General features: G+C 40.7%; 1 protein-coding gene and 1 pseudogene across 8 annotated transcripts in view; both read left to right on the top strand.

The window, feature by feature from the left end:
• Positions 1–3,223: 3,223 nt before the first annotated feature.
• Positions 3,224–5,873, top strand: LOC128106529 (60S ribosomal protein L5-like; annotated as a pseudogene).
• Positions 5,874–5,986: 113 nt separating this feature from the next.
• Positions 5,987–12,872, top strand: part of Rnpc3 (RNA binding region (RNP1, RRM) containing 3) — a 58,780-nt gene continuing 51,894 nt past the window's right edge. For 6 of the 8 annotated variants that reach the window (XR_008216739.1, XR_008216741.1, XR_008216740.1 and 3 more), the window contains exons 1-3: positions 5,988–6,295; positions 7,825–7,872; positions 11,328–11,446. Coding sequence is in view for 3 of the 8 variants with exons in the window: in XM_052732077.1 (XP_052588037.1) it covers positions 6,104–6,295; positions 7,825–7,872; positions 11,328–11,446 (359 nt within the window). In the remaining 5 variants the exon portion in view is untranslated. Of the gene's footprint in view, positions 6,296–7,824; positions 7,873–11,327; positions 11,447–12,872 lie in introns of all 8 variants that reach the window. The other 2 variants (XR_008216743.1, XM_052732078.1) reach the window with 1 other exon arrangement.

Raw genomic sequence — 12,872 nt, 5'->3', positions numbered from 1 at the left:
GTGCTACAAAGCCATGGTAGTGTAAAACTGTAAATTTTTGCTTAAGTAACTCAAATGACAGTACTGAAAAGTATGTTCTAACTTTGTTTCTGAAATAGTTTGGTAAGTGTGATAGCTATTCTTGGCTGTCAACGTGACATCTAGAATTAACTATCCCCCCAAATGGATCACACACCTGTGGAATATTTTTGGTTAATTTGAAGTGGGAAGACCTACTTCTAGTCCAGGTTTTTGAGGTAAGAAGACACATGTTTCATCCAGAGTTTTTGAAATAGGAAAATCCATCTCTAATCTGGTCCATGCCTTTTGCTGGAAGCCTGTATATTCTATAATATATGATGCAGTGTATAAGGACACGGAACAATAAAGTTTTTGCCCTTTGCCTGCTTGCTTCCATCTCACTAGAGTGTCCATTTCTTGTCTGGCATTACAGCCTACGTCTATGAGATTTCATCATCTACTGAAGACCAGCTGAGATGTCCAGCCTAGTAGACTGAACAATACTGGATTACTCTAGAGAACCCTGACTAATACAGATTTTGGTACCAGGGGTGGTTTTAGAGCAACAGAAGTACAAGGACGAATCTCTTGGCTTTCCAATTTGCCAATACCCAAAGTTCCCAAAGTCTCTCCTGGGATCTCGGGGAGTACTAAAAGCCCATGGTGTGAACTATTTTTGGACTTAAAGAGATAGACGCATTTGATTATTCTGATTCACCAACTGTGGGAGGCAACAGATTTGGTGACCCTGTATCTCAAACTTCTGACAGTTTGTGGGAAAATAAGGAAAATGACATTGCTGGCTGGTTGCTCCTAGTGTCTCTGGATAATTAACCAAGGAAAGGAATGAATGCATGATAAAATTAATCCACTTCTAGCATCTCAGAATACAGCGAAGGACAACAATGAACTTAGAGATAAAACTGACCAGCTCCAGATGTGCATAAACAACCTAAAGGTTTCTAAGCACGCCCTAGAAGAGATCTTCTCTCCAGCAGCCACAGAGCTCAAGTTGTAGAAAATCAAACTGCAGCCCTCATTAGAAGATGGTTGAATTACAATTAAAAAATTCAAGTCTCATCCTCAGGTGTTAGCAATTAAAGTGAGGGCATTAACTGGGATAATTAAAAAGTCTTTACTGAGATCTTGAAACTTGGGATTGGGATGTGTAGGAGGGCCTTATTGAAGCTAAGAACTTTGAACCCTCAGATTCTCAAGGGTTTATATCTCCTGAGGAAGTAGTCTCTCTATCCTCAGCAGGAGATGTACTCACATAGCCACTCCCTGAAATATTACCTTTGCCACCTTAGACTGAGAAAATTAATCCTTCATGGTCTGCTAAACCAGCAGTGACTTTCTCTGAAGGAAATGCCAGGCAAGACAATACTGATGTCCCTCGGGGCCCTCTAGATGTATAATCAGACTTATTAAGGCAAAGCAGGCTGCTAGAGGGGAAGAAGAAAGTATAACCAAGAGGTGTGCTACACTACAAAAGAGCTTTGTTTACCAGTTCTTTCAAGCAGAAGTCTCAGGAATATGCGTGGGAATGGACTTTAAGGGTACGGGATAATGGTGGAAGGAACATAAAGCTGGATCAGGCTGAATTTTCCTAGAGGAAGGACTTTGATAAAATACCTAAAATTTCACTGTTAGCCTCTCTGCAGTCTCTCCCCAAAGGCCTTTTACAAGGGTAACTGTACACTGGGGGAAAGGAAACAATCAAACTTTCTGAGGGCTATTGGGTATTGGTTCTGAATTCTGAGAGATTCTAAAAAAAAAATGTCACTATCAAGGTAAAGTAGGGGCTTATGAAGATAAGGTGATGAATGAAGTTTTGGTTGATGTCCAACTCACAGTAGGTCCAGTGGGTCCCCGAACTCATCCTGTGGTTATTTTCCTAGTCCCACAATGTGTAATTAGGATAGAAATACTTAGAAGTTGGAAGAATTCTCACATTGGCTCTCTAACCCATGGAGTGTGGGCTATTATGTTTGGAAAGGCTAAATGGAAGCTCTAAGAGCTTCTTCTGCAAAGGATATTTGTCAATCAAAACCAGTATCACATCCCTGGAGGGTTTCCAGAAATTAGAGCCACCATCAAGGACTTGAAAGATGCAGAGGTGATGGTTTCCAACACATCTCCCTTTAACTCTCCTATCGAAGATGGATGGTGGAGAATGACAACTGGCTATCAAAAATGCAATCAGGTAGTGATTCCAATTGCAGCTGCTGTATTAGATGTGCTGTGCTTACTTGAGATTAACTCATCTTTTGGTACATGATATGAATTTATTGATCAATCAAATGCCTTTTGCTCAGTACCTGTCAATAGGACTACCAGAAGCAGTTTTTTTTTTTGTTTGTTTGTTTTTGTTTTTTCAGTTGGCAAGACTTGTAGTATACCGTTACAGTTTTACTTCAAGGATGCATTAACTCTCCAGCCCTGTATCATAACTTAGTTAGAAGGGATCTTGATCATCTGTCTGTGGTGATATATTGTGTATCCTAATAAACTTATCTGGGGATCAGTGGAGAAAGCCAGTCACCATTTTAGACTTAGAGGCCAGACAGTGGTAGTGCATACCCTTAATCCCATCATTTGGGAGGCAGAGTGCCGTCTGGATCTCTGTGAGTTCCAGGCCACTCTGGGAACAGAGTCATGCAGTGGTGGCACATGTCTTACATCCCGGCACTTGAGATCTCATGCTTTTGCTTGGAAAGCACACACGCCTTAAATCCCAGGAAGTGACATGACTGGGTGGAGAACAGTATATATGGCTTTAGGAGACAGGAACTACTGAGACCATCAGGGGTGAGGACTCAGAGGCATTCAGTCTGAGAAAACAAGATCAGCTGAGGAGTAGGCGAAGTGAGGTACACATGTGTTACCAATGAGTTCAAATTGGTCGCTATCTACTGCTCACTTGACCCGATCAACACAGTGCCATCATTATAAAACAGAATATTTCTTGAGTGGAGGGTTAACTCCATAGTTTTTGCTCCACTGTTTGCATAGGTCCAACCAAAGCAAACACTCCACCTACTTAAACACAGAAGTCATTTTTTTTTCACTATTGGATTAAAAAAGAATTTCTAGATCAAAAAGCACATGTACATTTTAACTAGGTAAAAAATTAAGATGGGTGCACGAGATTCTGGTCTTTCCCTACCTAGTCCCAGCAGGCCTGTGGTCTGTGTGGAGCTGAGATTGTGCGTTTCTCTTCCTCAGGATGGGCTTTATTAAAGTTGTCAAGAATAAGGCCTACTTTAAGATACCAAGTGAGATTCAGAAGGCAGTGAGAGGGTGAAACTGACTACTATGCTCAGAAACGATTGGTGATCCAGGACTAAAATAAGTACAACTCACTCAAACACAGGATGATAGTTTGTGTAACTAACAGAAACATCAGCTGCTAGATTGTGTATGCCTGTAGAAGGACATATGATAGTCTGTGTAGCATATGCACATGAACTGCCAGAATACAGTGTGAAAATTGGCCTGACAAATTATGCTGCAGGCTATAGTACTGGCCTGAGGCTGTCCCAAAGGCTTCTCAATAGGCTTGGCCTGGACAAGATCTATATAAAGGCCAAAGTGAGATGAAAACAATGTGGAAAGCAGTGGTGGTCAGCCTGGTGCATTCACTTGCTATTTGGATGCAGGTCTTGCCTGAACTACAACTGGAAATAAAAGTTTTGGGGGGCCTGAGGGGTACGGTAGATGGAGGCCTATCTATCCCTCATAGTACCAAAAGATTCCTTGCTTTTGAAAGCAAGTTCAGTGCTTGTTTAGTACACTAAAAGCACAGCATGGGTCAGAATGTCACAGACTGCATGTGTTACCTAATGGAGGAAGATGAACATGCTTATAGGAAACAGTTCTCAGTTCATAACGAGCATCATAACTCCAGACATGATGGAGGAGATACATACGAAAGCTCATGCTGCTACCTGACAGAACCCAGTCTGTGAGAAGAAGGCCAGGAGACAAATGAAAGAGGTAGAACCAAATGTCCTTCCTTGCCTAGAAGATTGAGTTGCTCAAAAGCAGGCAAGCTTCCTCAGAGCTCAGGAATGGGCTGCTGAGAGGTAACGCAATTATCTATTGTGGTGATACTGTGTTCCCCAACATATTGTGCACCCTAACGAACTTATCTGGGGTCAGAGAACAGAACAGCCACTAGATATAGAGGCCAGAAGATGGTGGCACACACACCTTTAATCCTAGCATTCCAAAGGCAGAGATCCATCTGGATTTCTGTGAGTTCAAAGCCACACTGGAAACAGCCAGGCATGGTGACTCACACCTTTAATCCCAGGAAGTGATGGCAGGAAGAAGAGAGACAGATAAGGTGTGAGGATCAGGAACTAGAGCCCGGTTAAGCTTTTAGGTTTTTAGCAGCAGTTCAGCTGAGATTCATTCCAGATGAGGACTCCCAGGCTTCCAGTCTGAGGAAACAGGATTGGCTGAGAAGTTGGTGAGGTGAGGTTAGCTGTGACATGTTCTGTTTCTCTGATCTTTCAGTGTTCACCCCAATACCTGGCTCCGGGTTTGGTTTTATTAATAAGACCTTTTAAGAGTCGTGCTACATCTATGAAGATTTTTTTTTCTTGTTAAAGACAACAAACTTACTGACCAAGCAGCAAATAAATAAATAAAAATGAAAATGTCCATTGCTAAGAGCTTATGAAGGGAACTTGCCCCATAAATAATATTGTATTGGTGGGGAGGTAATATAAAATGTTTTCCTGTCTGATACTTGGAAACTAGTAACTTCTTGTGAAAATGGAACCGGCTTTCCTCTCTTAGTGCTTCCACTTTCTTTTCTTCCTTACATTCTTTTCATTTACTTATTCTTTTGAGACATGCATAGCTCCGGTTGTCCTAGAATTCACTGTGTAGACCATGCTGGCCTCAAAAACCACAGAGATCCACCTGCCTCTGCCTCCCGGCTGGGATTGAAAGGGTGTGCCACCATGCCAGACCTCTGCTTTATTTTTCACAGTGAAATCAAGGAGGAAATTTCAAACCTAAAATTTAGTCATTCCTTCCACACCTTCTTTACAAAGTCTGCCGGTTTCTACACTTACGGTTCTTAACAAACCTCTACCATTCATATGGCCTGTCAATGTTATTGTAGTTCCTCCCTTCACTCCCCAACCAATGCTTCCTCACAGCATAACTTGGGTTGTTTACTGGTTCACATCCACCAAGCAAATTAAAAGAGAAGTAAAAGATAACCTGGTTCTACAGATTGTACATATGCACTTTGGATTAATCTGTAAGGGATATTATTTCTGATCCTCATGGCCTAATCTCGATCACAAGAGTGTAGATCCCAGTTAGGTGCAAGGGATCAATGTCACCTATGGACTAGCAATGTGACTTAATCTATGGCAGTACTCTCCTTCGTGAGGTGGTTAGAGCACTTACATACACGTATATGTATGCTTATACGTTTTAGTCCATTTCTTCCTGGAGGTCACCAATGCTGGTGTCTAATAAACCATGGCAGGGAATCATGGCTTTCAGGCTGTATATGCCTACTGACAAAGGTGTGTTCTCCTGCCGACATGATTCATACGCAGGATGGCTACTTCTGGGTTTCACCACTCCCAAATTCTAGGAGCACACTTAGCATTTCTAGAGAGTTGCCCTCCGCCAGTCAGACTGATTTCCTGAAAACCTGGATTGAGTTCCCAGAGAGCAACAGCCCGGACACGATGTTAGCGTTCAATACTAACACCCGCTCCCTCAGCACTCGGTCCTTGGGGCTACACAGCCTCTGTCTTTCCCACGACTGAGGTTCCTCTTCTTCGATTAGACGTCTGGTCCTTTAACAATGGTGTTTCTTTCGCCCCTGTTTTCTTTCAACGTCTCCCCGAATTTAAACCGCGGCTCTCCCTACTCTGTCTAATAAGAGCCCGCCGAGAGCTCCGGGAGGCCATTCTCGCGAGGAGGCCAACTCTCGCGGCATTTCCCAGGTTCCAGAATCCTTAGCGCGAGGCGGAACCCTCCTGCCCCGCAGCCGCTGTGGACGCCGGGGTCGGGACCGGAGCGCGGGCGGAGGGAGCGCCTGTCTCTGGCTGCTTCCGCGTGGACGATGGCGGTGCCCGAGCCGCCGCTGCCGCTGCCGCGAGGAGGCCCAGGCTCCGCTTCGCTCTCCCCGCCCCGGGGAGAGCGCACCCTCCTCGTCAGGCACCTGCCGGCCGAGCTGACGGCCGAGGAGAAGGAGGACTTGCTCAAGTACTTCGGGGCGCAGTCGGTGCGCGTCCTGTCCGATAAGGGGCGCCTGGTAAGCGTGCGCACTTCGCGGGGGGGCGGGCCGGGTCGGGCCGGGCCGAAGGGACTCGGTGGGCGGGGACGAGGCCGGCGCTCTGCGCGTGCGCCGCCAGCCCGGCCGTGACGTCATCACGGCCCTGCGCAGAGGGCCGAGGAGGGGCGTGGGCGCGGAGTGACGCTGTGTGGTCTTGTGGACCGTTTGTGCGTCCACCCCGCGAATTCACAACGCGCTGGACATGGACAGATTTCTGTGAGGTTGTTACAGACGTGTGAAGAAAGGACTTTTTTTTTTTTTCAATTTTGGGTTGTAGAGCAGGAATTACATTGTTTCAGAAGGCTGAGTGAACTCGATGTCATATGTTTCTGACAGTACAGGAAACTTTCCCGAAGTAATCTTTCAGCGAACGCTATTTTGAGAGTTGAAAGTCCTTCTGGAATGATCAGTTAGGGTTTTTTGGTTTTTTTTTTTGTCTTCTTCGAGCGAAGGTTTGATTTTTCTAAGTCTATACAAGATAATGGAGCCAAGACACCAATGGTTTTAAAATTTCAGGAGTCTTAATTGTATACTCAAAATTCAGACTTGTTAATTTAGAAGAAAGACCGATTTTGAGCACTTAGTGTTATGTATTTCCAACAAATTCAAATAAAAAATATTCTCAGGCGCAATTTAAGTATACTAAGGTCATGTTGGGTCAGATTGGACAACTTTAGACTTATAATAAAAAAAACTCAAATTTACCAAAATATAACTTTTCAGTAACATAATTCCTTTCACCTTTTCTGGATGGTTTTAAAAATACCCAGAATTAAAAAACTAGACTCATACTGTTGAAACGAATTAGAAAAATAAAGCAGAAAGAGAACATTTAATTTGAGGGGTGCTTCTGCTATTAATAAATGCTTTTAAATTTTATCTTGGACAGTATGAAAATTTAAGATCTTTGGGTGTGGTGAATAAGAGGGTATTCCATATGTTTAAATGTTTTAAGATTGATCCTTTTTGAAAAGTGGAGATGTTTTACCCTTTATTTTACTTTAAATTATGTGCGTTTGGGTGGGGGTGCTGGAGTGTATGTGCCCTTGCAGACTAGAGTGGGTCTCCTAGAGCTGGAGTTGTACAGGTGGTTATGAAGCTGCCTGACACGGGTATTGGGATCCCAGCTGAGGTCCTTGGGAAGAGCCCTACCCATTTTTACCACAGACCCATTCCTCTAGCCTCCCAATATAGATATTTTTGAAGTTGTGGTCTGTTGAACTGTTTGCTATTATAAACAGTTTTTATTATATACTGTGTTTGTCCTTATCCACTTATGTTCAAAGGCTGAAGAGATTTCAAGTTCAAGAAATTTGACCCAAAGAAGATTTCGAACCACTAGACTGAAACTAGTACAAACAAACAAACTGAAACTAGCAAATAAATAAATAGTCTACAATTTCCATCCTTTCCTATACTTTTCCTAGTATATTAAATTCCGTTAAAATGTTACTTTTTATGAGAAACAAATCATACTGGAAATAATATGTACCTTAATTTTTTTTCAGAAACATACAGCATTTGCTACTTTCCCTAATGAAAAAGCAGCAATAAAGGTATGTCTTTTTCTTTATTATTAAAGCTTTCAGAGATTTCTTATCCCATCTTAGGACAGAAGTAGAAGGTAATAGTAAACTGTTATTTTCAAAAGCAAAATCATTTCTCTTCCAAGAGTTTCCCCAAAAGGTTACAATTAGCTTAGCAGATTTTAAAGCTTGTCCAGTGGTTAGATACTGAGATGTAAGAATCATAAATTATTAAGCAAGGTAAGAATAACATCATATATAAGTTTTTAAGGAAATTCTAAAGGATATTATATAAATATCTCTGTAATATTTATAATACTTTTTTAATATTAAAAGGTATAAACCTAAGGAATCAGTTGTAAAAGCTATTATCTTTGAACTAGGCCTCAAATGAGTCATTAAATTTTGAGACTAAAACAGGAGAAATTGTTCTTTCAAGTTTCTGAAACAGTAAAATTGGGCATAGACTCTTAATAAGTCAGGCAGGAGCTAAAGGCAGTGGCAGTAATAGAACTAAAAAACTGAGTATATTTAAGTAGAAGAGAGTTATTAAATTTTGTTCAGGAAGTAACTTAAAAGAACTGAAACTTTTGAGAAGGTGAAAAATATGAAAAGTATCTGATAGGGTTGATCCTTAAATAGTGGATTGGATGAAGAGCAAAATTGGAGATAGACAACATGGGAAGCTGTTTTAGAGGCAGAGGCAAGAATATGAGTCTGAAGAGGGCAGTAAGAAAATAGAGAGAGAGAAGTGCATGTATTCTTTGGAGAGAAGTTGTTTATGGGTCTTAGGCTACAGAAGTAATTCAGTAGAGTATTGCATAGGATACACAGGGTCCTGAGTTGAAATTCCAGTTCTACAGAAATAGTTTGTAGGTCTTAGTGATATAGGATTAACAACAAAAGAGTAGTTCAGGATCTTAATATTTTTTTTACAGTTTTATTTATTTTCACGTATGTGCATGTTTTATTTGCACATTTGCCACTACACAGATGTGGAGGTCAGAGGACAGGAGTTGGTTTCTCCTTCCACAGTATATGTCTCAGGATAGAACTCAGATTATCAGTCTTGGCAGCAAGCACCTTTACCAGGTGAGCTATCTTCCCAGCCCTAGTTCAAGATCTTTGGACTGATTAGCTTATATGAAAAAGGAAGATGAGGGTCTTTACACAGATGTGTAATGAATTCTTACGTTATCTGTTAATTTTGAGGAGTCTTTGGAATACTTCTATGGAAATCATAAACATTTTAAAATATTTTCTTGTGCTGAGCAAGGTTAAGAAAGTTTCTTCAAATATGTAAATGACTATGATGGGCCAAAGGATGATTAATCAAGAAGAAAAAATAAGCCTAGAGAAATACTGCATTTTAAAAAAAGAAAGGAAGAACAAGGAAATGCAAAACTGAAAAACATGTTATATTGATGCAAAAGAAAAATTAGGGAGAGAGTCTGTGATTGAGACATAACTGAGATATGAGCATAGTCTTACTAATCAGAGTTAATCAGGACCTCTTTTGGAAACAAGATCTCACAATGTAGTCGTGATTGACCTGGAGCTCACTGTGTAGACCAGGCTGGCATCCAACTCAGAGATTTACTTTGCCACTGCTTCTGCCTCTGCCTTCTGGGTTTTGAGATTAAACCACACTCTGCCCATACTCTTCATAAAACAGGGAGAAAAAAATAGCAATAACCCAAAGCTTCATCAAGGAGGAATACTGTAATTTTAAAAATATGGAGCATCCTTAATGTGAGATGATCTAAAACTTGAATGTTCTGACCTCTGACATGTCACAAGTGAAAAGGTTTACTCTCTATCTCAGTTAACAGGCCACAGTCAAACTGCATACATTAAAAATACTGTATAAGTTTCTTGAGTCTGTGTGTCATATATGATGCAAGTGAATGCCATGTTTAGACTTAGATGTTACCCCCATGATGCTTGATTATGTCTGTGAATATTTAAAACATGAAAGAACCCAAAAATCTGAATTCAGATCCCAGACGTATCGGATAAGAGATATTAAACTTGTTTGCATCTATATTTTGGCCCATAATTGTCTGAATGATTTTATATGATTATTATAGAATATAGTTTATGTACTTGAATGATGACGTAAAACATAATGTAGTTAATACTTGCCCTTGTAGCAAGTCTTTCTCTGTACTGCCAGCTCCTAAATAGCGACACAACACGAAGACTTTTTTTTTAAAATATGAATTTTTTTTATTCATTTTACATACTAACCACAGATCCCCCTCTCTTCCCTCCTCCCACCCCCAGCCTCCCCCACCTCAACCCATCCTCCATTCCCTCCTCTGACAAGATAAAGCTTCCCATGAGGAGTCAGCAGAGCCTGGTACCTTCAGTTGAGGCATTAATTATGAAAGCTTGGCCTTAGCTTAGGCTTGTCCTACTAGCTCTTATAACTTAAATTAACCCATTTATTTTAATCTACATTCTGTTGTGTGGCTCATTACCTCATCTCTTCGTATTGCTCATGCTGATTTCTCCATGTCTGGCTTGCAACTCACCCTTCTTCCTTTCTGAGTCCTCTCTCACTGGAAGTCCCACCTAATCTCTTCCTGCTAGCTCTTGGCCATTTAGCTGTTCATTAACGAATCACAGTGATACATCTTCATACAGTGTAAAGGAATATTCTGAAACATTCGCTCATGTTTATTGCACTGGGTCTCAATCTGTGGGTCACAACGCTTTTCAGGTCAAATATCAGCTATCCTACATATCAGTTATATGTTACAACTCATAACTCTAGCAAAATTAAAGTTATGGAGTAGCAATGAAATAAATACTTTTATGGTTGGGGGTCACCACAACATGAGGAAATGTATTAAAGGGTCTCAGCATTAGAAAGGTTGAGAACCACTGGTCCAAAGAGTAGCTAAAGAAGGACATGAGATGATAGAGGATGGAGTTTAGTTGATAACAGCTGGATTTAGAATATGTGGACAGCTAATTCGTGGTAACAGATACAAAGTGGAACATGAGGATGCAAATAGGATTTATAGTTCAGAGTACTCTTTTGTCTCCAAAGTAGGGCAGAAGGTGCTATGCTAAGTGGATAGGAGAAGAAACTGTGAGGTTACATACCAAGGAAAACATAACAAAATTTTCTCTTGGAGATTAGTGCAATTTAGGCCAAGATAGTGATATATAATTGTTTAGTGTCACTAAGGGTCACCTTGAGATTTTTGTGGTTGGAATTTACTGTGTATGACCGGAAGATTTATTATGGTTTTTTTTTTTGTTGTTGCTATATTCAGCTTAGGTATAAGCAGTTAACAGAATATTGGAGTCAGTTAGATTTCATTAAGTACAGTAATTTGAGAAGTAATATTAATAAAATAGCCTGAGAAGGAAATAGATACAATATTAATAGTAAAAGAATATAAATTTGGTTCAATTAAAATGATTTAACAAGTAATTTTTTTAATCATATTTTTTTATTGCCGTACCTAAAGGCATTGACAAGACTCCATCAGCTGAAACTTCTAGGCCATACTTTAGTTGTTGAATTTGCAAAAGAGCAAGATCGAGTTCATTCCCCATGTCCCACCTCAAATACAGAGAAAAAGAAAAGGTGCGTAGATGTTCATATTTTCCTACCATCTTGAAAAGGATGTGTGTGTGTGTGTTTTCAATCATTTTTACAGTTATTGCATTGTTGACAGACAAAATAAGTTGAAAGCATAATAAAATGTTGCTCTAATGAATCTAAAAAGTAAAGCAGTAGTTCTGTTTCTAGTTGTGCTGAGGACTAAGCCTTGAAAGATAACAAAAGTAAAAGGAAGTGGGGTGGATGGCATTCTACTTTTATAGAAGAAGGGCAACTATAGGTTGGTTATCCATTGCCCAAAATGTTTGGGATAAATATTATTTTCTTTGGAATATTTACCAATACATGATTATCTTTGAAGTGTTATCCCAAGCCTAAATGTGGAATTTGTTTGTTTCATATCTGCCTTGTATACTTTGTCTGAAGGTAATTTATATAATATTTTCAGTGTGTCCCTGTTCTATGATCTGTTTTATAAGATTACCAGTAGAATTTTCTAATTTGTAACATGTTGCCTCAAAGTTTCAAATTTCAGTAGATTTCAGATTTCAACCTGTAGGAATAACACTATTAGAGATAATAAGGTGTCCTTAATAGGCATGGCTTTTTTGTTGACTTCCCATTTGGACCCTCTGTGCATAATGTCTGGCTGTGGGTCTCTGCGTCTTTCCCTCTGCTGCTGGAGGAAGTCTCTCTGATGAGTGAATAAGACACTGATCCATGAGTATGGCAGGATATCATCAGGAGTCATTTTAATGAATTTTTTTTTTTTATAAGACCAATAGTGTTTGTTTTTACTGTAGATCTCTGAGCTGTTTAGTCTCTGGTTCTCAGTTACCCAAGCAGTGTTAGGCATGAGTTCTCTCTAGTGGAGTGGGCCTTAAGTAAAATTGGACATGGTTGGCTACTCCCACAGGTTCTGTGCCACTATAGCCCTAGCGTATGTTGCAGGCAGGACAGATTGTAGGTTAAAGGTTTTGTAACTGGGTTGCTGTCCACATTTCTCTTTTTGTAGCCTGCAGAGTACCTTACTGCACCAAAGACACTAGAATATAGGGGTAAAGCTTCCTTGTAGGCACCAGCTCAGTTTCTCCCTCCTTGTTCAGTGAGTTTGTGTGGATGTTGTCCTTGGCATTGGGGCCTCACTGTCAGTTTATGGAGAGCAACCCTTTGTCTTAGCAACAGCAAACAGTTGTTTGAGAATTCCCATGAGACCCTGTTGGCCAGCAACTCAATCTAGTGTAACCCAGTCCCTAAACTGGAGGCCTTGTCTGGCAACAAGAGATGGTCAGTTGAGACTCCATATCCCCCATTACTGGGGTCCTCACATTAGGATCACCTTCATACATTTCAGGAAGTTTCCACTGCACTAGGTTTCCACACCACTCACCAATGTTTCCCCCAGTTCCAGCTGCTCTCCCCTAACTCTCTCCCTCCACCTTATCTCTCC

Source organism: Peromyscus californicus, unplaced genomic scaffold (genome assembly GCF_007827085.1).
Source record: "Peromyscus californicus insignis strain IS unplaced genomic scaffold, ASM782708v3 Scaffold_9__1_contigs__length_137607984, whole genome shotgun sequence".
NCBI lineage: Eukaryota > Metazoa > Chordata > Mammalia > Rodentia > Cricetidae > Peromyscus > Peromyscus californicus.
This window is presented reverse-complemented; position numbering and strand designations above follow the sequence as displayed.